This window comes from Cervus canadensis, chromosome 16 (genome assembly GCF_019320065.1).
Source record: "Cervus canadensis isolate Bull #8, Minnesota chromosome 16, ASM1932006v1, whole genome shotgun sequence".
In the NCBI taxonomy this organism is placed as follows: Eukaryota; Metazoa; Chordata; class Mammalia; order Artiodactyla; family Cervidae; genus Cervus; species Cervus canadensis.
Genome location: NC_057401.1, coordinates 22396746 through 22420457, shown reverse-complemented (window position 1 = coordinate 22420457; position 23712 = coordinate 22396746). Strand labels below are relative to the sequence as shown.

At 37.3% G+C, this 23712-nt stretch overlaps 1 protein-coding gene across 3 annotated transcripts in view; it reads left to right on the top strand.

The window, feature by feature from the left end:
- Positions 1–2730: 2730 nt before the first annotated feature.
- The window catches only part of DDX4 (DEAD-box helicase 4), an 84193-nt gene continuing 63211 nt past the window's right edge, over positions 2731–23712 (top strand). For 2 of the 3 annotated variants that reach the window (XM_043489194.1, XM_043489190.1), the window contains exons 1-3: positions 2731–3029; positions 4073–4149; positions 13384–13444. In XM_043489194.1, coding sequence (XP_043345129.1) covers positions 4078–4149; positions 13384–13444 — 133 coding nt within the window. In that variant the 5' untranslated portion in view covers positions 2731–3029; positions 4073–4077. Of the gene's footprint in view, positions 3030–3998; positions 4150–13383; positions 13445–23712 lie in introns of all 3 variants that reach the window. The other variant, XM_043489193.1, reaches the window with a different exon arrangement.

Sequence of the window (23712 nt, the reverse complement as noted above, 5' to 3'; positions counted from 1 at the left end):
TAGGTTTAGGCCATGGAACATCCCCAACAGTGATGTAAGAGGGTGCCTGTTACCTCGAAGCTTCCCTAACAAGAGTTCATTATCAACATATGCACTGATGAATGTGTCTAATATATACTAAGATATTAAATAAAAACACTAAAATGACTATCAAAATGAAAATTGTCTGAGTTGCCTAAATCAGTGGTATGAGTACCACACATTCATAAACACTGCCTTAGCCATTACTTGAAAAATACAGATATTTTGGCCTCTCTGAACCCTACTTGGTACGCTGAAAACCCCTGTCCAAGTTGCTTTCTTCCTTAGATGTTGCACTAGTACAAGATGTGCTGTCTGAGACATTATAACCCATTCCACCTCATTTTTGTGTTGATTTACAGGGCTCCAACCTGCAGTATTTAATTTTTTTAGCCTGTTGTATGGTTATGTGCATAATAAAAGATTATCAAATATTTATAATCCTTAAAGATGAACATCTAATTCTCCCCCATGTGAGGTAATCCATTTTTATACTGTTTGTTGTTCAGTCAGTAAGTTGTGTCTGACTCTTGTGACCCCACAGACTGTAGCCCACCAGGCTCCTCTGTCCATGGGATTTCCCAGGCAAGAGTACTGTAGTGGGTTGCCATTTCCTTCTCCAGGAAGTCTTTGGACCCAGGGATTGAACCCATGTCTCCTGCATTGGGAAGCAGGTTCTTTACCACTGAACCTCCAGGGAAGCCCCATGTACTACTGGTAGATTAAAAGAATTTTTAATAGCCTTGACATGGTGCAAGGCACAGTACACATCAATTAAAAAATCATTACTTGAATAATGTGGAGAGAATGCTAGAACATAAAATCTAAAATATCAGTCATCTTTATATGCATTACTTTGAACTAACTACATTGATTCCAAATTGAGAGACAGCTTTGAGGAAACTCTTGTCCTACCTTATTAAAGAAGGATTTAGGAAATTTGGAGAAACATTATATAAGCTTTCCAGGGAATCTTTTGAGATAAGAATGTTAAGGTTTGAATTCCATTGGTCACTGCCATTCTTGTCACTAGAATGTTCCTTGAGAAGCTAATTTTACCTGGAACATTTAGCATAATACCTGGCATACAGTAGGTGCTCATTTAAAGCCTATTTAACTAATGAATGAATCCTTGCCTTTTCCATTCATTGTGATTTATTACCACCAGTAACTTAGGATCTGTTAGTGAGAACAAGAAAATAGAATATACTGGCTTCATTTTCTTGGGACACCCATTAAGGAGCAAGTGTTTACTAAACCATGGGCTTTTCTTTTTCACTGTTTATGTTCAATTTTTGAATTGCATGAATTTTATCCATTGTTTATCCTTTACTCAGTACTGAACTTTAGTTCTCATCAGAATGCACTTTTTCTTAACCAGCAACTCTCAAGGATTATATTGAGTGTTTCATAAAGAACTATTTCATTGCAGTACCTGAAAGCACAAAAATTTCTTCTCTCCTAGAGTTAACAGCAGAGAATGTTTGCCAAATGTTTTTTAAAAATATGCTCATTTTAGAAAATATTTCCAAGCTTTCCATTCCTAAAATAAAAAAATCTAGTTATCATTCTATCTACACAATTTCATATCTTGTTATTTTCACCGAATACATATTTTCCCACAACATAAAAATTTTTGAAAGAACATTCAATTCAAAGTGAGTAAAAGTACGTCAGAGGACCCTGTGTACAAATTCAGAGCATCAGAAAGAGTGTTGGTAGCTCTCCCCCACAGATATATGATTGAAAGTATAAGATGCCTCAAGAGTATGACGTAAAAATTTTGTTTAAAAATAGAAATTATTAAAGATGAAAAAATAAAAAATATTCTGGTTTCACTTTTGTTAAATGTAATCTTTTGAAGATAATTCACCTTGATAATGGTCTGGCAAAGTTTAATGCTAACTAAATAAATATTTTTTAAGGATTCAAAGAAAATAAGTATTTTTGATTAAAGAGATCAATAATGATGGTTCTAGAGCTGGAAAGTGTAAAGTGTTCCATAAAGTACCTCAGCCTCTATGCCTGAGTGTCAGACTGTGTTGGGACTTACATTTCTGAACTATTCAGGGATTTATTAAAAGATTCAGAGCATGGGAAATGATGAAAATAAAGCGAAAAATAAAAATGGTATTTTTCAAGCGGTCTGTTGTTATGCCTTTTGGAGGGATGGGAAAATATGGAAAGATTTCCCCGACTTTTTGTGAGACAGAACAAACACTAACTGGTTGATGAGTGTAAGTACCGAAATGACCTTCGGACACCCTTAGGTTTGGCCAGTAAGTAGGGATATAAACAGGTGGGTCACAAATCTAACGAACGACCTTCACCAGCACAATTTACTTCTTCCTTCTGGATCAGAGGGTGTCTCCTTCCCAAAAATTCGACCCCTAGCTCTGTAAGACAAGTTACTGACTTCACAGCCTCCTAGGTGCCGGCGTGACAGTCTCATCCTTCGGTCTGGGAAGAAAAAGAAATCCCCCACCACCCCCAGCCTCAGCCATACTTCGAGGGACCTGGGAACCCCCTGGATGTGAAGCAAGCGCCTCAGAAATAGAGGCCAACTGCCAGGGACTGCAGTAGGCAAAAAAGGAGAGAAAGTTTAAAGAGGTAGGTAGGAGGACGTTTAATTCCTCTTCTATTTTTAGCTTTGACTTGCAGTGCTCACATAGGAAAATTCTATAGCCTCTCCAGATTGAAGACCCCGCAGAAAAATCCAGAGAAAGTGACCCTCGGTCAGCCTTGTACCCCCAGGCCTAACGGGCCACTCCGTCCGGAACGTAATGGGTCAGCTGATTGCGGCCTCGAACGCGAACACGTAGGGTAGGAGAGGCAGGAGATGGGGGCGGGACGACATGGCTGCCTGACGCTGATTGGCTGATGGAGCTCGTCGCCTGGTGCCATTTGTTGTTGGATCAGCGCACCAGACGCACTCTGCGTCCTGCACGTGCAGCCGTTTAAGTCGCGTCAGCGCCTGTGAGGACTCCGGGAGAGCAAGCAGCGGAGAGGTGAGTGGGCCGCCGGCTCTTTTCCCAGTACGGGTTTCATCCCAACGCTCTGGGCTTCCTAGTAGTAGCTGCACTTCGGGCCAAGTGAAGAACGGTTGGGGTGGGCAGGGGTTTGAAGCCGCCCTTTGGGGTCTTTCTGCTTCCTGCCGGAGGGTCCAGTAGCACTGTGCGTGTCCGAAGTCTGGGGTTGAGGCCTGCAGGAAAGGCGAAGGAGCATTTTTTACCACATAGTACTACACCATCCGTGTTCAGAGAAAAAGACTCTCTAAACACGGATGGTTGTAGAACTTAGTGTATACACCCGCTTTGGCGAAACTAGTTGTTTGTGGGAGATATTTAGGCCACCTAATTACCCTTTCTTCCCTGCCAAACTTCAAGGCCTTGTTCCCTGGTCACTTCCCCCCTCCCCCCGCAAAGAAACTAAATAAACCCCATGCGAAACGTCGTACCCACTCTTGAAGGGAGAAACCTGGAGTAGTATTTGAAAAATTTCCCCTCCCCCTTAATATTCACTAAGACGCATTGGGAACCCTTCGGTGAGAAACTAAATTCTGTCAACAGATTTTGGGGAAAAGCCTGAACTTCACCGGGACATGGTGATTGCTAGAGTGATTAGATAAGTGGTTCAACTAATTTTTAAAGATAAAAAAATTGAAAGTCGCTCAGTCGTGTCCGACTCTTTGCGACGCCATGGACTGTACAGTCCGTGGAATTCTTCAGGCCAGAATACTGGAGTTGGGTAGCCATTCCCTTCTCCAGGGGATCTTCCCAACCCAGGGGTCAAATCCACGTCTTCCCGCGTTGCAGGCGGATTCTTTACCGTCTGAGCCAAAAGGATGAATATAAACGGTATCTGTCGGTAAGAAACAAAACTTAATTGCCCTTTTTGCAAAAACTTTTGGGGAGGATCAACAGTTAATTGTGTAGTTTGGAGGTATATGTGTGAAATGATGATTTATGCTTTTAAAGGTACAATTCTGATCTCTGATTCTGACTGAGCCTAAATGTGCATGTTTGTATTTTTATAAAAACTGAACTGGAAGCCGCCATGGGAGATGAAGATTGGGAAGCAGAAATAATCAACCCTCATATGTCTTCCTATGTTCCTGTATTTGAGAAGGTAATAAAATTTAAAGTTTGTAGTTATTGAATGCTACAGATTTTATCAGAGTTGAAAATCTGTGTGGTGAGAAAGTTCATCTGTGGTGAGAAGCATGCTATGCTTCTTCATGTGATTGTTATTAACTGTATTATAGGGAATGATGAAGCATGTTAAGCCCAATAGAGGAAAACAGTCTGACATAATTTAATAATTAAAACTTAAAAGGGGTATAATATTATTAGCAACTTAATTTAAATCTCAGTGATTTAGAACTTACTGTGGGTGAAAGCAAGCTTGTGTTAATGTGGTTGAATGTCTCTAAGATACAGTTGTATAGAAAACGGAAAAATAAAAATCGTTTTTGGGTGGCAGTTTGAATTCTGAAATTTGGTTTTATACAAGCAGGGCTCTCAAGATGAAAACATTAGGTTGGTTCAGATGGTAACATCAGTTTGATCTTCAGATGTACAAATCTGCAGATCTTTTTCCTTAATAGCTTTTGAAGAGTTACACTGAAATTTACATGAGGGGATTATGGAGTGGGTTTTTGGATTTTAGTTTTGACTTTAAGATGGTGAACGGAGTCTACTTTGGAAGACAGTGTATTTAATGGATTGCTTTTACATAAGTTTTATTTACTTGAAAATGTCTTCTAAAGTCAATTTGTTTTCCTTTTAGGATTTCCAGTTTGTTAGTCAATTCTGACACTTTATATTTCAAGTGATGTCTTAATAGAAATTCTTAATTTACCCCAAAACATAAAATTTAATTTTTCGTCTTTCTTGAATTTGGCCTGTTTGCATATAAACTTTAGATTAAAATACCTAAGATGTGGAGAAGGAAATGGCAACCCACTCCAGTACCCATGCCTGGAAAATCCCATGGACGGAGGAGCCTGGTGGGCTACAGTCCATGGGGTCACAAAGAGTTGGACACGACTGAGCGACTTCACCTTCACTTCACCCATAGCCCACCCCTTGTTTGTTGAGAATTTTTGAATCTGTATACTTTAAGCATATTGGTCTGTAGTTTTTCTTGTCCTGTACAATCTTTCTCTGTTTTTGGCATCAAGATAATGCTGGCCTCAGAATCTGGAGTTTGGAAGTGTTCCCTCCTCTTCAGTTTACATTGGAATCATTTGAGGAAGATTCATGTTAATTGTTTTCATGTTTGATAGAATCCACCGGTGAAGCCATCTTGTCATGGGCTTTTCTTTGTTGGGTGTTTTTTTAAAATTACCATTTCAATCTCTTTACTAATTACAGGTCTATTCATATTTCTGTTTTTTCATATTTCTATTTTGGCCCATTGTGTTTCTAGGAATTTGTCCATTTTTATCTAGTTTATCCTGTTTTGACATACAGTTCATAGTACTCCCTCATAATTCTTTATATTTCTGTAAAGTTATTAGAATACCCCTTCTTGATTCTGATTTTACTTAGAGTCTTTTTTTTTTAGTCAGTCTAACTAAAGTTCATTTTGTTGATCTTTTCAGTGAACCAACTCTTTGTTTTGCTGTTTTTTTCTTTTTTTTTTTCTATTCTAAATTTTATCTCTGCTCTAGTCTTCATTATTGCTTTTGCTCTGGGTTTAGTTTGTTATTCTTTTTCTAGTTTTTTAAGGTGTAAAGTTAGGTTACTGACTTAATGTTTTTTAATTAAAAATTTACAACTATAAATTTATCTCTTAGCATTACTTTTGCTGAGTCTCATAAGTTTCCGTATGTTGTGTTTTCATTTTCATTTATCTCAAGGTATTTTCTAACTTTGCATGTGATTTCTTTGACCCATTGGTTGTTTAAGGATGTACTGTGTAAATTCCTCATACTTGTGGAGCTTCCAGTTTTCTTCTTGCTATTGATTTCTTTAGTTTTATCCATTATGATTAGAATAGATGCTTTGTATGGTTTCAGTCTTTAAAGTTTATTAGGACTTGTTTGTGGCAGCCTTACCTATCATCCACCCCAGAGAATATTCCATATGCGCTTGAGAGCTACTGTTTGGTAACACATTTCTGTATATGTCTGCTAGGTCTAATTGGACTCTAGTGTTAGTCAAGGCCTCCATTCCCTTATTGATCTTCTATCTTGCTGTTCTATCCATTATTGAAAGGGGGTTTTGAAGTTTTCTTCTATCTTTATAAATGTATTTCTCCCTTTAATTTTGCCAATAAGAAATTATTGCTTCACACATTAGGAGCTCTGATGTTTGGTACATATATGTTTATAAATGTTTTATCTTCTTGGTGAATTAACCTTTTTATCATTATATAATGTCCTTCTCTGTCTCTTATGACAGATTTTGACTTAAAAGTCTACTTTGTGTATGAAGTGTGTGAAGGTTCCCTTTTCTCTGTATCCTTGCCAACACTTGTTATTTGTTGTGTTTTTGATAATAGCTTTTCAGGTGTGAGGTGGTGATATCTCACTGCGGTTTTTATTTGCATGTACCTGATGATTAGTGGCACTGAGGATCTTTTTGTGTGACTGTTGGCCAGCATGGTGTTTTCTTGGCAAAAGTATCTATTCAGGTCTTCTGCTTGTTTTTTAATCACATTGGTTTTTTTTTGTTGTTATTATAAAAAATCAATAAATTGAACTTCTTCAAAACAAAACAAAACAAAAAAAATAAAATACCTAAGATGTTAATCTGAATTTATCATGTTTCTTGCTTTGGGACTTATTTTAGAAATAACGTCTTTGCATATTATCTTTTTATAGTCTTCTTTATGTTAAACAATGTTGTAAGAATATTGTAAGACCAGAAGAGGAGAAACATTACCTACAGTCTCGCTCACTAGCACAAATGCTCTGTTCAGGTTTTAGTAAATTTTCTTCTATATTTCCCAAACATATTTTTACATGGATTCTAATGATTGTACGTAATAGTAATTTTTGATTTCAGCTTTTTCACTCTAAAGCACTAGCTATTCCATATTACTAACTTCCTAAAAATAATTTCATATGGGTATGTAGTATTTAATGGACTAGAACTACTACAACATAATTGATTTTCTTTTGGTAGAAATTAAAGTGTTATCTTTGCACTGCAGTATTGTCATGAATAGCTACAGTTTATTGTTTATTTTGGGAGTATTTTTTTCAAAAATGGAATTACTTGGTCAAATAATTTTCTATGGTTCTTTTTTCCCCAGGTTCTTGGTAGATTTGTTGTAATACACAGTTTAACTCATAGGTACAGATGTTCTTCCACTTGGACTTGTCCAATTCTTACTTTTTCTTACAATGAGATTTTGTCTTAACTAAGTATTATTCAAATGGTATACTGCACTGTAGAATGTTGTGCATGGTTATTGCAAAGGGTGTCTGAAATTGAGGATCATCAACTGTCAGGCTTCCAGATTTACCTTTTGGGAGTCTTTGTGCTATTCAGTAACATACTTTGTTTCTTGATGTTGGTCATACTGATTGAATATTAATTATGTTAATATTTCTACCTTACAATTCTTAGTACATATCTGTGTGGGGCCAATTTGTAGTAAACTTTTTGCATTTGTCCACAAACTTAACACCTGGTGCTAGGTGTGCAGTTAGTAATTTGACCTACTTGACTTGTTGACTTGAAGGAACATGATGCATTCAGTGGCTTTGTTTGCTTGTCTTCATTGAATAAGATGTGTAGAAGCTAAGGATGAACACATGACATTTTTATGTAGGAGAAATCTGAGGTCTTCAGCCTGTTTCCTTTTAAAGGCACCATTTGATTGGTTGTTCTAATTGGATTTCTGTTCCAGGAAGCAACTGGGCTTCCCTTTTGTTCAATTTGTATTGGCTCTGAGATAATCTTGGATTGGTAATAATATCTAATCAGCCTTTTCTTAATTTAAAAAATTGGGAGTATAGTTGATTTACAATGTTGTGTTTCTGCTGTACAGCAAAATAGGTCAGTTATACATATATTCATTCTTTTTTATCTTCTACTATTATATAGGTCTTTACAAAGTATTGAATAGAATTCCCTGTGCTATGCAGGAGGTTCTTATTATGTGGTAAGCCTTTTCTGAATGCTTCTAAGGATCCTTCTTTGGAGATTTAGTATTAACACAGGCTTATATAATTTTGAACTAACAGGTTACTTTTCTGGTAGTTTTTAGAACCTACTTCAGTGTTCTTGCCAGGAGAATCCCAGGGATGGGGTCACACAGAGTCGGACATGACTGAAGTGACTTAGCAGTAGCAGCAGCAGCAGTTAGAACTTCCTAATGCTAGTTTTTGAAGTGAGTGTACCATGTGGGGATAGAATAATAAAAAATGTGAGGTTGAGAAATATTTGGTAATCTAGAAGTTACAGTAGTCCAGAAATGGTTAGGGATTTGCATATTGTGCGCACACTTGTTGGGGTGAGAGATGAAATGGATGAGCGTGATGACTGTAACAGGATACTGGGTTTGCTTGCTAGTTGTAATATTTCTTATTAACTGACCGATGAGTCTACACGCTCATCTCTTCTGTCTGATCTTTTTGCTTTTTTTCTGGCGTATTTCAGAAGGCATATATACTCTTGTGATTAAAGTGGAAACTGCTTAAGATAATTAGTCCATCCACAATTATTATTTTGAAATTTATAATATTTGAAATGTTAAGTTTTAAAATTTCTAAATTGGTTCACTTGGATGAGTAAAGAGGTTATAAATGTTTTATAGCTAAGTGTTCTAAAAATAGGTAATGTTAAGACCTAAGACTCATTCAACAAGTTTTTTTGTGCCTTATTAGATCCTGGAGCTAGTGGTAGACATGATAGATAAGGGGCTTGCTGGCATGGATGTTGTATTTTACTGGAGGAGACAGAATAAGCACATTAAAAATCATATACTAATAGTGAAAATTATTAAACAGTAATAGTAATAAAATAATCAGGAAACTCTCTGTGAGGGAGAAGAAGATTGGTATGGGTAGATTTAGATCATATGGAGAGGAAAATATTCCTTGAGACTGTGACTCATGAGCTGGAGACCTGAAAGAGTCCCAGTAACACATGATGTGCAGAGATCTGAAGAGAGAACAAACTTAGGGTATCAAGACAACAGGAAGAAGTATAATGTGTTAGTTTCCTATAGATGCTGTAACAAATTATCACAAACTAGATGGCTTACAGTAACAGAAAAATTTCTCTCATAGTTTTGGAGGCCAGAAGTTAGAAACCATGGTCTCAGCAGTGTTGTTTTCCTTCAGTAGGCTCTTGGAGAGAATCCATGCTTCTTCCAACTTCTAGTGGTTATAGGCAGCTTTGACTTGTGGCTGCATCTCTTTCTGTTGTCTTCATTGGGCCTTCTCTGTGTTTGTGTTAATACCCTTGGCCTTTCATAAGGACACTTGTGATGACATTTAGGGCCCACTTAGATACTCCATTGTTCTTGCCTGGAGAATCCCAGGGATGGGGGAGCCTGTTGGGCTGCCGTCTATGGGATCACACAGAGTCGGACACGACTGAAGTGACTTAGCAGCAGCAGCAGCAGATAGTCCGGGGTAATCTCCTGATTTCAAAATTCTTAGTTATATCGGCCAGAACTACTTTTTTTTCAAATAATATAACATACTTTTCAGAAATTAGGGTTTGATATCATTGAGTGGACGTTATTCAATCTACTATAGCTGCTGCTGCTGCTAAGTTGCTTCAGTCATGTCCAACTTTGTGTGACCCCATGGACGGCAGCCCACCAGGCTCCCCTGTCCCTGGGATTCTCCAGGCAAGAATACTGGAATGGGTTGCCATTTCCTTCTCCAGTATGTGAAAGTGAAAAGTGAAAGTGAAGTCGCTCAGTTGTGTCTGGCTCCTAGCGACCCCATGGACTGCAGCCTACCAGGCTCCTCTGTCCACGGGATTTTCCAGGCAAGAGTACTGGAGTGGGTTCCATTGCCTTCTCTGCTACTATAGCTAGTATGGAACTATTTCAAATCCTAAAAGATGATGCTGTGAAAGTGCTGCACTCAATATGCCAGCAAATTTGGAAAACTCAGCAGTGACCATAGGACTGGAAAAGGTCAGTTTTCATTTCATTCCCAAAGAAAGGCAATGCCAAAGAATTTTCTAACTACCACACAGTTGCACTCATCTCATGCTCTAGCAGAGTAATGCTCAGAATTCTCAAAGCTAGGCTTCAACATGAACCGAGAACTTCCAGATGTTCAGGCTGGTTTTAGAAAAGGCAGAGGAACCAGAGATCAAATTGTCAGCATCTGTTGGATCATAGCAAAAGCAAGAGAATTCCAAAAAAACACCTACTTCTGCTTCATTGACTACGCTAAAGATTTTGACTGTGTGGATCGCTATAAACTGTGTTAAATTCTTAAAGAGATGGGAATACCAGACCACCTGACCTGCCTCCTGAGAAACCTGTATGCAAAGCCAGAAGCAACAGTTAGAACTGAACATGAAACAATGGGTTGGTTCCAAATTGGGAAAGGAGTACGTCAAGGCTGTATATTGTCACTCTGCTTATATAACTTATATGTAGAGTACATCATGTGAAATGCCGGGATGAATGTAGCACAAGCTGGAATCGAAATTCCTGGGAGAGATACCAATAACCTCAGATTATGCAGATGGTACCAGCCCTATGGCCAAAAGCGAAGAGGAGCTAAAGAGCCTCTTGATGAAAGTGAATGAGGAGAGTAAAAAAGGTGGCTTAAAATTCAACATTCAAAAAATGAAGTTCATGGCATCTGGTCTCATCACTTTATGGCAAATAGATGGGGAAAGAGTGGAAGCAGTGGCTGACTTTAGTTTTTGGGGGTTCCAAAATCACTGCAGATGGTGACTGCAGCCATGAAATTAAAAGATGCTTGCTCCTTGGAAGAAAAGCTATGACCAACCTAGATAGCATATTAAAAAGTGGAGACATTACTTTGTCAACAAAGGGCCACCTAGACAAAGCTATGGTTTTTTGAATAGTCATGTAATGATGTGAGAGTTGGACCGTAAAGAAGGCTGAGTGCCAAGGATTGATCCTTTTGAACTGAGATGTTGGAGAAGACTCTTGAGAGTTCCTTGGACAGCTAGGAGATCAAACCTGTCAATCCTAAAGGAAATCAGTCCTGAATATTCATTGGAAGAACTGTTACTGAAGCTCCAATACTTTGACTACCTGATTCAAAGAGCTGACTCATTAGAAAATACCCTGATGCTTGGAAAGACTTGATGGCAGGAGGAGAAGGGGATAACAGAGGATGAGATGGTTGGATGGCATCATGTGACTCAATGGACATGACTCTGAACAACCTCTGGGAGATGGTAAAGGACAGGGATGCCTGGCGTGTTGCAGTCCATGGGTCGCAAAGAGTCGGACATGACTGAGTGAGCAACAACAAATTTCTAGTATGGCTAAACTATAGTAAGATAAGGCAAGATTTGTAGAAAATGAAATCTGAGAAGGAAAAGAAAAGGAAGAGAGGGAGAGGGCCCTCAAGATAGAAGTGGACATATAGTTGATAGAACTAGATGGCCTGGATATGGGGAACGCAAGAGAGAGTGATGCTAAGTTTTTATATTGAAGCAAGTGATGGATGATGGTGCTCATTACTGAAACGGGAAATATGTGGAAGAGGAACCAATTTGGGAGGGAGAAAAATCAAGAATTCTGTATTTGCAGTGTTGAATTTCAGATGCCTAAGAAAAGATGTAAGTAAGGATACTAGTCATTAGTTGTTGCTTAGGAGAGGGATCAGAGCTGTAGGTACAAATTTGGAATTTATCTATTTTCATAGGATTTAAATCTGTGAGAGTGGAGTGGGTAAAGTTGGATTGAATAAAACAGACTTAGAGGGCTCTGCCATGAACTGTGGGGCACTATGATTTTAAAGGTACATTAGCTGGGGAGCTGGCAAAGGAGACTGTGGAGGGAGTGGCCATGGGGCAAGAGGAAAACCTGGGAAGGATGTGTTCCCTAAGCCAGAGAAGGAAGTAGATAGTCTGTTGTTTCAAATGCTGCTGAGAGCTCTGGCAGGATGAAGCTTAAAAGTAGTAATTTTATTACATAATATGCTTACTATAAGCTTTTTCAGTGCAGAGGTGAGGATGGAGGCTAGCAAGAGTAGCTTGAAGGAAATACGGAATGTGAGAAAACAGAGGCAGCAAATGTAGATAAATTTTTTTGCTTATAATGGAGCAGAGAAATGATAGAGTAGCTGGAAGGGAGTATGAAGTTACTATATTTTTAAGGTAATGAAAAATGTTAAGGATTTTATGATGAAAGATGAATTCTATTGAAAAAAATTTTTTTTTCAAAATTTTCCTTAGAATGTGTGTGGGATCTTAAATTCCATCTTCTGAAGATTGTTTAGTAATAATAATTTTCCAGTTGTTTGGTGTCAGAGTGTTTCATTACTTTTTATCAGTTATATGAAGCTGAATGTTATAACACTTAGAAAACTAGCCTCTTTGGGGGCTCTATTCGTCCTGTAGTATTTTGGATACTAGAAAAGAGAAAAAAAGTCTTCAGTGTTTCACTTTAAATCGGGAAAGCTGGATTACTTTTCTTGTTTGTCTTATCATCTATGGTAATCATAAATTGGAACTTTTTACTGTAGCAGTTATCAAAATCCCAAGCCATTTCAAAGATTTTATCGTATGTATTTAGTAAGTTAGAAAAATAATTGAATGTCTTTTGAGCTTTATAAAGGTAGTTTTTAAAGTCAGTGTCTTTTGTGAAAGAAATTTTGGAGCAAAAGTATTACCTGACAATGTTAATACCTACCTTGGTGCACTCCCTCCAGCTTTAGGTTTATTTAAAGAAACTTACTTGGCAAAAATATTGTGATTTTTCTAATTCAGTCAGTTAATTGAAGTGTTATCTGTAAACTTTAGGTCACTTTTTATGCTTAAATTATTGAATTTGATTTTGAAGAATTTCAGAGCTCTGTTCAAAAGTTTTGCCTTTAGTATTGGAAACTTGTTTGAGAGGAAACAGCCTGTTACATACCTAGATGAATTAAGGAAGGCTTTTTTCCAATAAAACTTTATTTATAAAAACTGATAGCCCACCCAATTTGGCTTGTGGCTATAGTTTGCTGACCATTGTTTTAAGTGATATATTAGTATGCTATATATACAATTTTAAAGTGAAGGTGTTTTAGAGTAGCAGTAAAGGAACATGCAATGACCCAGGAAGTCTTACATTCTTTAATTGTTTTGTTATGGACAAAATCCAGTTGTTAAAACTTTCTAGTATTTATGAGATAGATTACTCATTTTTATTATTCAAAGTAGAAAACTAATCTTTTCTTTTTTCTTACAGGATAGGTATTCTTCTGGAGCAAATGGAGACACTTTTAACAGGACTCCGCCTTCATCATCAGGTATGTGTTAAGGCAAAAATGCAGAACTGTTTTTAGGTTAAGGGCTTCATCCACTGGATGAGAAGCAGACTAATAGATACCTTGTCAAGGATGTTTTTTAAATTTTCTAGTGAGACGTTATGGCTTGAATATTTTGGGTTGGGAGCCTCTTATAATTAAAGAAAGGGAGAGAAAAGAGAGTGTAGTGTTAGAGTGTGTCCTTCGATTTAGTGGGTTTGCTGTAAAACCTTTGCCCAGCCTCCAAGTTGCATGTTTGGCTTTCAGGCTGCTGTGGGAATTGTCAGGATTCCCGATATAAGGCAGTAGGAGAGTAGACTCAGGTGTTGAAGCAGGTTACAATGATGGTGACCTGTCAGGATAGCAACTATTTAAACCAAACTCATATCAAATTAATACACATAAATCCCTGGCATTCCTGTACACTAACAATAAGAAAATAGATATAGGAATTAAGGAAACAACCCTATTCACCATTACGTCAAAAAGAATAAAATACTTAGGAATAAATTTACCTCAAGAAACAAAAGACCTATATTTAGAAAACTAAAACAGTGATGAAAGAAATCAAAAGATGACACAAATAGATGGAGAAATATACCATGTTCATGGATTGGAAGATAGTGAAAATGATATACTACACAAAGCAATCGATAGATTCAGTGCAATCCCTATCAAGCTACCAATAACATTTTTCACAGAACTGGAACAAATAATTCCACAATTTGTATGGAAGCACAAAAAACCTCGAATAGCCAAAGCATCTTGAGAACGAAGAATGGAACTGGAGGAATCAACCTGCTTGACTTCAGACTATACTATAAAGCTACAGTCATCAAGACAGTATGGTACTGGCACAAAAACAGAAACATAGATCAATGGAACAAGATAGAAAGCCCGGAGATAAATCCATGCACCTGTGAACACCTTATTTTTGGCAAAGGAGGCAAAAATATGCAACGGAGAAAAGACAATCTCATTAACAGGTGGTGCTGGGAAAATTGGTCAACCACCTGTAAAAGAATGAAACTAGAACACTTTTTAACACCATACACAAAAATAAGCTCAAATTAAAGATCTAAATGTAAAACCAGAAATTACAAAACTCCTAGAGGAAAACATAGGCAGAACACTCTCTGACATAAATCACAACAGGATCCTCTATGACCCACCTCCCAGAGTAATGGAAATAAAAGCAAAAAAACCAAATGGGACCTAATTAAACTTAAAAACTTTTGCACAACGAAGGAAACTATAAGCAAGTTGAAAAGACAGCTTTCAGAATGGGAGAAAATAATAGCAAACAAAGCAACTGACAATCTCAAAAATACACAAGCAGCTCATGCAGCTCAATACCAGAAAAATAAATGACCCAGTCAAAAAATGGGCCAAAGAACTAAACAGACACTTCTTCAAAGAAGACATACAGATGGCTAACAAACACATGAAAAGATGCTCAACATCACTTATCATCAGAGAAATGCAAATCAAAACCACAATGAGGTACCATCTCACGCTGGTTAGAATGGCTGCTATCAGAATGTCTACAAACAATAAATGCTGGAGAAGGTGTGGCAAAAAGGGAACCCTCTTACCCTGTTGGTGAGAATGCAAACTAGTACAGCCACTATGGCGAACAGTGTGGCGATTCCTTAAAAAACTGGAAATAGAATTGCCATATGACCCAGCAGTCCCACTGCTGGGCACACACACTGAGGAAACCAGAATTGAAAGAGACACGTGTACCCCAATGTTCATTGCTGCACTGTTTACAGTAGCTAGGACATGGAAGCAACCTAGATGTCTGTCCGCAGATGAATGGATAAGAAAGTTGTGTTACATATACACAATGGAATATTACTCAGCTATAAAAAAGAACATTTTTGAGTTAGATCTAATGAGGTGGATGAAATGAACCTATTATACGTAGTGAAGTAAGTCAGAAAGAAAAACACCAATAACAGTATATTAGCACATATATATGGTGGAATTTAGAAAGATGGTAACAGTGACCCTCTGTGAGATGGCAAAAGAGACACAGATATAAAGTACAGGCTTTTGGACTCTTTGGGAGAAGGCGAGGATGGGATGATTTTAGAGAATAGCATTGAAACATATATATTACCATATGTGAAATAGATGACCAGTCCAAGTTCGATGCTTGAAACAGGGCACTCAAAGCTGGTGCACTGGGACAATCCAGAGGGATGGGATGGGGAGGTAGGTGGGAGGACGGTTTGGAACAGCCTTGTTCCAAACAAGGAACACCTGTGGCTCTACACGGTACAGCTGTGTACACCCGTGGCTGATTCATGTCAATGTATGGCAAAACCCACCACAATATTGTAATTAATCTCCAATTAAATCAATTAATTAAAAAAGTAAAATATTTAATTAAAAAAAAGATAATATGAGCTTCTTTGGGATCTGAAAACTAACTTAGGGAGGTCCTTGGCAAATAAGAGAAACAAATAAAGATAAGGGAGCTGTTGTTTTCCCCCATCACTTGTCTCCATCTTGTTCGCCTACATTTTTTATAAAGTTGAGAAGATAGGTGGAAGTGGTAGGACCTGGGCTAGAAAATTAATCTCATGACAGTAGTCTTTGATTTTGTTGAAGTTCACAGCAGGCTAATATGCTACTTGTAGTATTTTTTCAATTAAATACATATAACAACAAAATTTACTGTATTAACCATTTTTAAATGTACTATGCAGTGATATTAAGTACCTTCATGTTGCTGTGCAACCATGATCACCGTCTACCTCTGAAACTTTTTCACCTTCCCAAACTGAAATTTCATACCCGTTAAACAATAACTCAACAATCCCTCCTTCTCCTCAGCTCTTGGCAACCATTGTTTACTTTCTATGAATTTAAGTTACTATGAATTTTTTATGAGTCTCTGTGACCTTGAGTAACTACTTCTTTTAAGTCTTACTCTAATGCAGGAGAGGGGCTTTCTTGGTGGCTCAGTGGTACAGAATCCACCTGCCAATGCAGGAGATGTTTGTTTGATCCCCAGTCAGGAAAATCCTCTGGAGAAGGAAATGGCAACCCACTCCAGAATTCTTGCCAGGGGAATCCCATGGACCAGAGGAGCCTGGTGGGCTACACAGCCCATGGAGTTGCAAAAGAGTCGGACACGACTTTGTGACTAAAACAAGAACTAATGCAAGAGAGAGGGCCTGGTGACACCAGGTGGTTTCATTTCGCTCATCAAAAATTTATGAATGAAGTAAAACATTTTGTAGTTAAGGGAGCTACTGGCTCACTGAAGCCTGTCCTAATGTTAAAATACCTGTGGAGAGGTAGTTTATAAAATGTGAAGAGGGGTTGAGAGAGTTCATCAGGTTAAAGCAAATTTAATTCCCATGTTCACCTAAAGTTCAGAGTAATCCTCTTGATAGAAGGAAGTCAAGTTTAGAAGAAATGCTTTTGTTATTGTCAAGATACACTTATCTTTTGTAAACTTTTAAATGCAGCAGTTTAATATAGAATATCCTGATTCTCAAAAGTTTATGCAATTTTTGCCTGCTGAAACCCCAGCAAAAGGCTAATAACCATGTGTATGTGTATATACTTGAAGTATTCAAAGAAGAAAATTGGGTGAAAGTATTCTATACTTAACATATCTATATGCATAGATCATTGTGTAATCAAAAGAAACCATCTTCTGTGAGGTGTCAGAGATAACTGTCATAAAGGAATGAAAGTTTGAATCTATAGTATATTAAGGTGTAACATTACTTTGTAGTGAAGTCATCAATAAGCTAGATTGAAATGGCCACCAGCTAAAAATGTGGACTTTTCTTGGCATTAGATTTTGAGTGTTCAGACTAATGAAGTAAAATCAATAATGAAAAATATAGCTTGCCTGTTTACCTTCTGAATAACAAGTACTTTGGTATCTCTTTTTTAATTGTTTTTTTTCATGAGAACAGATTTTCTTATTACAGAAGTACATATCAGAGCAATGAATGAGATCCTAAGTTACTATCTAAATACTCTTACTGCAAAAAACCAACAAAATTTAAAAACTTAATATAGTGGTGAAAAGAGAAAATAATCTGAAATCTTGACTCCCAGGTTTAACTGCTTTTGTTAAACTCTGTTTTGTTTAAGTCTGTTGACTCTGGTATTTTAGATTTCTTTCTTTTAAAAAAAATACATATTTACTTATTTGTCTGAGTCTGCTCTGTTGCAGCGTGTGAGCTTCTCTCTAGTTGAGGCATGTAGGCTCAGTAGCTTAGTTGCCCTGAGGCATGTGGGATCTTAGTTCCCCAACCAGGGATTGAACCTGTGTCCCTTCCATTGGAAGGCAGATTCTTTTTTTTTTTTAATTAATTTATTTTAATTAGAATCTAATTACTTTACAATATTGTGGTGGTTTTTGCCACACAAAATACCAGACTACCAGGTTTATCTGTATTGCCAATTGTTGTAGTTAATTTATAATTATACTCTGTTGTGTGAATATACCATATATTTAATACTTTGTAATACAGTACAGAACACAATATATGTAAAACTCTTGTGTGACTGTACCACATATTTGAATTCTTTTTTTAATGCACATTTGAGTTGCTTCCTTTGTTGTTGTTACAAGCAAAGCTGCCATGAACATCTCTTATTGTCCGTTGTTTGCTAAATATATGTTTTAGGTCATGAATGGTATTGAACTATATTATGTACTTCAATCTGTGGAGATAATTAGTTTTTTAATCTGTTAATGTTGTTCATTAATTACCTTTTTAGATGTTCTGATGTTAAACACCCTTGCATACTGGAATAAACTCAACTTGGTCGTACTTTTCTACCTATTCAGTTTACTATTGGGATTGATTTGCTAATATGTATTTTTGAGATTTTATATCCACTCATGAGTGAAAGAGGTTTATAATTTTCTTCTGTCTTGTCATATCATAATTACTATGGCCTTGTGGAATGAATTTGGGGAATAATTCCTCTTTCTGTTTTCTGGTAGAATTGTATAATGGAATGATTTGTTCTTTGAGAGTTTGGTAGAACTCACCTGTGAAACTACATTTAAATAGGTATGATACAGAGATTTGAGTATTGGTTCACTTTCTGTAGGACAGTTTTGTTTGTTTTTATTTTCTTGAGTCAGTTTTGGCGAATCAGAACTTTGTTCTATGTCTTTTTTTAGATTTCAGATGTAAGTGATATTATATGATGTTTGTCTTCATTTTTCTGACGTGCTTCACTTAGCATGCTATTCTCTGGCTTTGTCCATGTTGCTTCAGATGGCATTATTTGTCTTTTTTTAAATGACTGAGCAGTATTCCATTGTGTGTGTGTGTGTGTGTATTCTTTATCCTTTCCTCTGTTGATGGGCATTTAGATTTCTTCCATGTCTTGATTATTATAAATAGTGCTGTTATTAACATTGGGGTGCATGGGGATGTATGTATCTTTCCAAATTAGAGTTTTCTCCAGATATATGCCTAGGAGTGAGATTGCTGGATCATATGGTAACTTACTTTTTTAAGGAACCTCCATAATGTATGGAGGTTTTCCATAGTGGCTGCACCAGTTTACATTCCCACCAACAGTGCAGGAAGGTTTCTTTTTCTCCACACTTTCTTCAGGGTTTATTATTTTATGACAAACCCACAGCCAACATAGTGGTTTATTTTCAGGACCTTTTAGTGATAGCCATTCTGACTGATATGAGGTTATGCCTCATTGTAGTTTTGATTTGCATTTCTCTGATAGTTAGCGGTGTTGAGCATCTTTTCATGTGCCTGTTGGCTATCTGTATGTCTACTTTGTAGAAATGTTGGTTTAGGTGTTCAGCCCATTTTGTAATTGGGCTGTTTGTGTTTTTTGTTATTGAGCTGTTTGTATGAACTGTTTGTACATTTTTCAGATTAATCCATTGTCGGTCCTATCATTGGCAGATACTTTCTCTCATTTTGTAGTGTGTCTTTTAATTTTTTTTTGTTTGTTTGTTTCCTTTGCTGTGCAAAAGCCTATAAGTTTGATTAGGTTCCATTTGCTTATTTTTGTTTTTATCTCTATTGCCTTGGGAGAGTAACCTAGGAGAACATTGGGTAAGATTTATTTGAGAGAATGTTTTGCCTTTCTTCTCTTTTAGGAGTTTTTAATGTGATTTTAAAAAGGGTTTTCATTAATTTTCCCTTTCTGATATTTCATTGTAAGTGTTAAAAAATGCAACAGATTTCTGTATGGTAATCTTGTATCCTGCTACCTTGCTGATTTTATCAGTTCTAGTAGTTTTTGTGTGGAGTTTTTAGGGTTTTCTGTATATATTATCATGCCATCTGCATATAATGACAGTATTACCTCTTCCTTTCCAGTTTGGACATCTTTTATTTTTCTTATCTCATTGCTGTGGCTAGCACTTCCAATACTATGTTGAATGGAAATGGTGAGAGTGGGCATATTGTTGCAGATTTTAGTAGGAAGGCTTTCAGCTTTTTGGTTTTGAGTACTATGTTGGCTGTGGTTTGTCATAAATAGCTTTTATTAGGCTTAGGTATGTTCCTTCCATACCCACTTTGGTAAGAATTTTTATCATGAATGGGTGTTGAATTTTATCAAATGTTTTTCCTGCATCTGTTGAGATGATCATGTGGTTTTTGTCTTTTGTCAGTATGGTGTATATGTTGAACCATTCTTTTGACCCTGTGATGAATCCAGCTTGATCATGGTGTATGACTTTTTATGTGTTGTCGGATTTGATTTGCTAATATTTCTTGAGAATTTTTGCATCTATATTCACCAGAGGTACTGGCCTGTAATTTTCTTTTTTGGTTAATGTCTTTGCCTGGTATCAGGGTGATGGTGATGTCATAGAATCACTTTGGCCGTGTTCCTTCTCAGTCTTAAGGAACAGTTTGAGAAGGATTGGTTCATGTTTTTCTTTGTGTGTTTGGTAGAATTTTCCATTTAAGCCATCCAGTTCTGGACATGTGTTTGTAGGGAACTTTTCTTTCTTTTTTTCTTTTAGTAATATCTTGGTCCCTATATTTTTTTAAATTTTAAATTTATTTTTTAATTGAAGGTTAATTACTTTATAGAATTGTGTTCATTTCTGCCCAACATCAACATGAATCAGCCATAGGTATACATATGTCCCCTCCCTCGTGAGCCTCCCTCCCAGCTTCCACCCAGTCCCACCCCTCTGGGTTGTTACAGAGCCCCAGTTTGAGTTCCCTGAGTCATACAGCAAATTCCTGTTGACTGTCTATTTTACAGAATGGTGATATAAGTTTCCATGTTACTCTCTCCATACATCCCACCCTCTCCTTCCTCACCATATCCACGTCCATAAATCTGTTCTCTGTGTCTGTGTCTCCATTGCTGCCCTGCACATAATTTCATCAGTGCCATCTTTATAGATTCCATATATATGCATTAATATAAAATATTTGTTTTTCTCTGTCTGACTTACTTCACTCTGTATGATGGGCTCTAGGTTCATCCACCTCATTAGAATTGGCTCAAATGCATTCCTTTTTATTGCAGGGAGTTTTTAAATTACAGTTTCTATTTTACTTCTAGAGATCAGTCTGTTCAGATTACCTATTTCTTCTTGCTTCAGTTTTGGTAGGCTGCATGTTTCTAAAAACTTGTACATTTCTTCTGGGTTGTTTAATTTATTGGCATATAATTGTCCATAGTATTCTCTTATGGGTTTTTGTATTTCTGCAGTATTGGTTGGTATTTATCCCCTTTCATTTCTTGTTTTATTTCTGTCCTCTCTCTCTTTTTCTTGGTTAGCCTGGCCAAGATTGTGGATTTTGTTTGTCATTTCAAAAAACCATGTTTTGGTATTTTTGCTTTTTTTTCTATTTTTTAATCTCTATTTTAATTTATTTCCTCTTTGATCTTTATTAAATCCCTCTTCCTTCTGACTCTAGTTTTTGTTTGTTCTTCTGTTTCTAATTCTTTAGGTAATAGGTTAGGTTACTTGTTTGAGAGTTTTTCTTGTTTTTTGAGGAAGGCCTGTATCACTATAAACTTCCCTCAAAGGACTGCTTTTGCTGCATCACATAGATTTTGTGTATGGTTATACTTTCATTGTCATTTGTCTCAAGGTATTTTTAAAATTTCCTCTTTGATCTCATTGATCCATTTTTTTTTTTAAGTAGCATGTTGTTTAGTCTCTGTATAATCACTTTTTCCCTTGTTTCTCTGTGATTGATTTCTAACTTCATGCCATTGTAGTCGGAAAAGATACTTAAAATAATTTCTGTCCTCTAAAATTTGTTGAGGCTTGTTTTGTATCCTAGTATGAGTCTAACCTAGAGAATGATTTACGTGTAATTGAAAAGAATGTGTAGTATAGGTTTTTTTGGGATGTAATGTGACTGGTTCCAAATCAGGAAAGGAATACGTCAAGGCTGTATATTGTCACCCTGCTTATTTAACTTATATGCAGAGTACATCATGTGAAATGCCAGGCTGGATGAAGCACAAGCTGGAATCAAGATTGCTGGGAGAAATATCAATAACCTCAGATATGCAGATGATACCACCCTTATGGCAGAAAGCGAAGAACTAAAGAGCCTCTTGATGAAAGTGAAAGAGGAGGGTGAAAAAGTGGGCTTAAAGCTCAACATTCAGAAAACTAAGATCATGGCATCTGGTCCCATCACTTCATGGGAAATAGATGGGAAAATAATGGAAACAGTGAGAGACGTTAGTTTGGGGGGCTCCAAACTCACTGCTGATGGTGACTGAAGCCAAGAAATTAAAAGATGCTTGCTCCTTGGAAGAAAAGCTATGACCAACCTAAACAGCATATTAAAAAGCAGAGACATTACTTGGCCAGCAAAGGTCCGTCTAGTCAAAGCTATGGTTTTTCCAGTAGTCATGTATGGATGTGAGAGTTGGACCATAAAGAAAGCTTAGCACTGAAGAATTAATGCTTTTAAACTGTGGTGTTGGAGAACTCTTGAGAGTCCCTTGGACTGCAAGGAGATCCAACCAGTCCATCCTAAAGGAAATCAGTCCTGAATATTAATTGGAAGGACTGATGCTGAAGTGGAAGCTCCAATACTTTGGCCACCTGACGCGAAGAACTGACTTTTTTGAAAAAACCCTGATGCTGGGAAAGATTGAAGGTCAGAGAAGAAGGGGATGACAGAGGATAAGATGGTTGGATGACATCACCGACTTGATAAACATGCATTTGCGTAAGCTCCGGGAATTGGTGATGGATGGGGAAGCCTGGTGTGCTGCAGTCCACGGGTTCACAAAGAGTCTGAGCAACTGAACTGAATATTCGTCCTGAAAATATCAATTAAGTCTAACTGTTCTAATACGTCATTTAGGGTCTCTGTTGCCTTATTGATTTTCTGTCTGGAAGATTTGTCCACTGATTTCAGTGAGCTCTTAAAGTCTCCTCTGTTATTGTATTCCCATCCATTTCTCCCTTTAGGTCTGTTAGTATTTGTTTTCTATATTTCAGTTCAGTTCAGTTGCTGAGGCATGTCTGACTCTTTGCGACCCCATGGACTGCAGCACCCCAGACTTCCCTGTCTATCACCAACTCCAGAGCTTACCCAAACTCATGTCCCTTGATCGGTGATGCCATCCAACCATCTCATCCTCTGTCGTCCCCTTCTCCTCCCGTCTTCAATCTTTCCCAGCATCAGGATCTTTTCAAATGTTAGTTCTTCACATCAGGTGGCCAAAGTATTGAGTTTCCGCTTCAGCATCAGTCCTTCAGTGAATATTCAGGAATGATTTCCATTAGGATTAACTGGTTGGATCTCCTTGCAGTCCAAGGGACTCTCAAGAGTCTTCTCCAACACCATAGCTCAAAAGCGTTACTTCTTCGGCACACAGCTTTCTTTATAGCCCAACTCTCACATCCGTACATGACTGCTGGAAAAACCATAACTTTGACTAGATGGACTTTTGTTAGCAAAGTAATGTCTCTGCTTTTTAATATGCTGTCGAGGCTGGTCATGGCTTTTCTTCCAAGGAGTAAGCATCTTTTAATTTCATGGCTGCAGTCACCATCTGCCATGATTTTGGAGCCCCCCAAAATAAAGTCTCTTAGTGTTTCCATTATTTCCCCATCTATTTGCCATGAAGTGATGGGACTGGATGCAATGATCTTCATTTTCTGAATGTTGAATTTTAAGACCACTTTTTCACTCTCCTCTTTGACTCTCATCAAGAGGCTCTTTAGTTCTTCTTTGCCTCCTGCCATAAGTGTGATGTCATCTGCGTATCTGAGATTATTGATATTTCTCCTGGAAATCTTGATT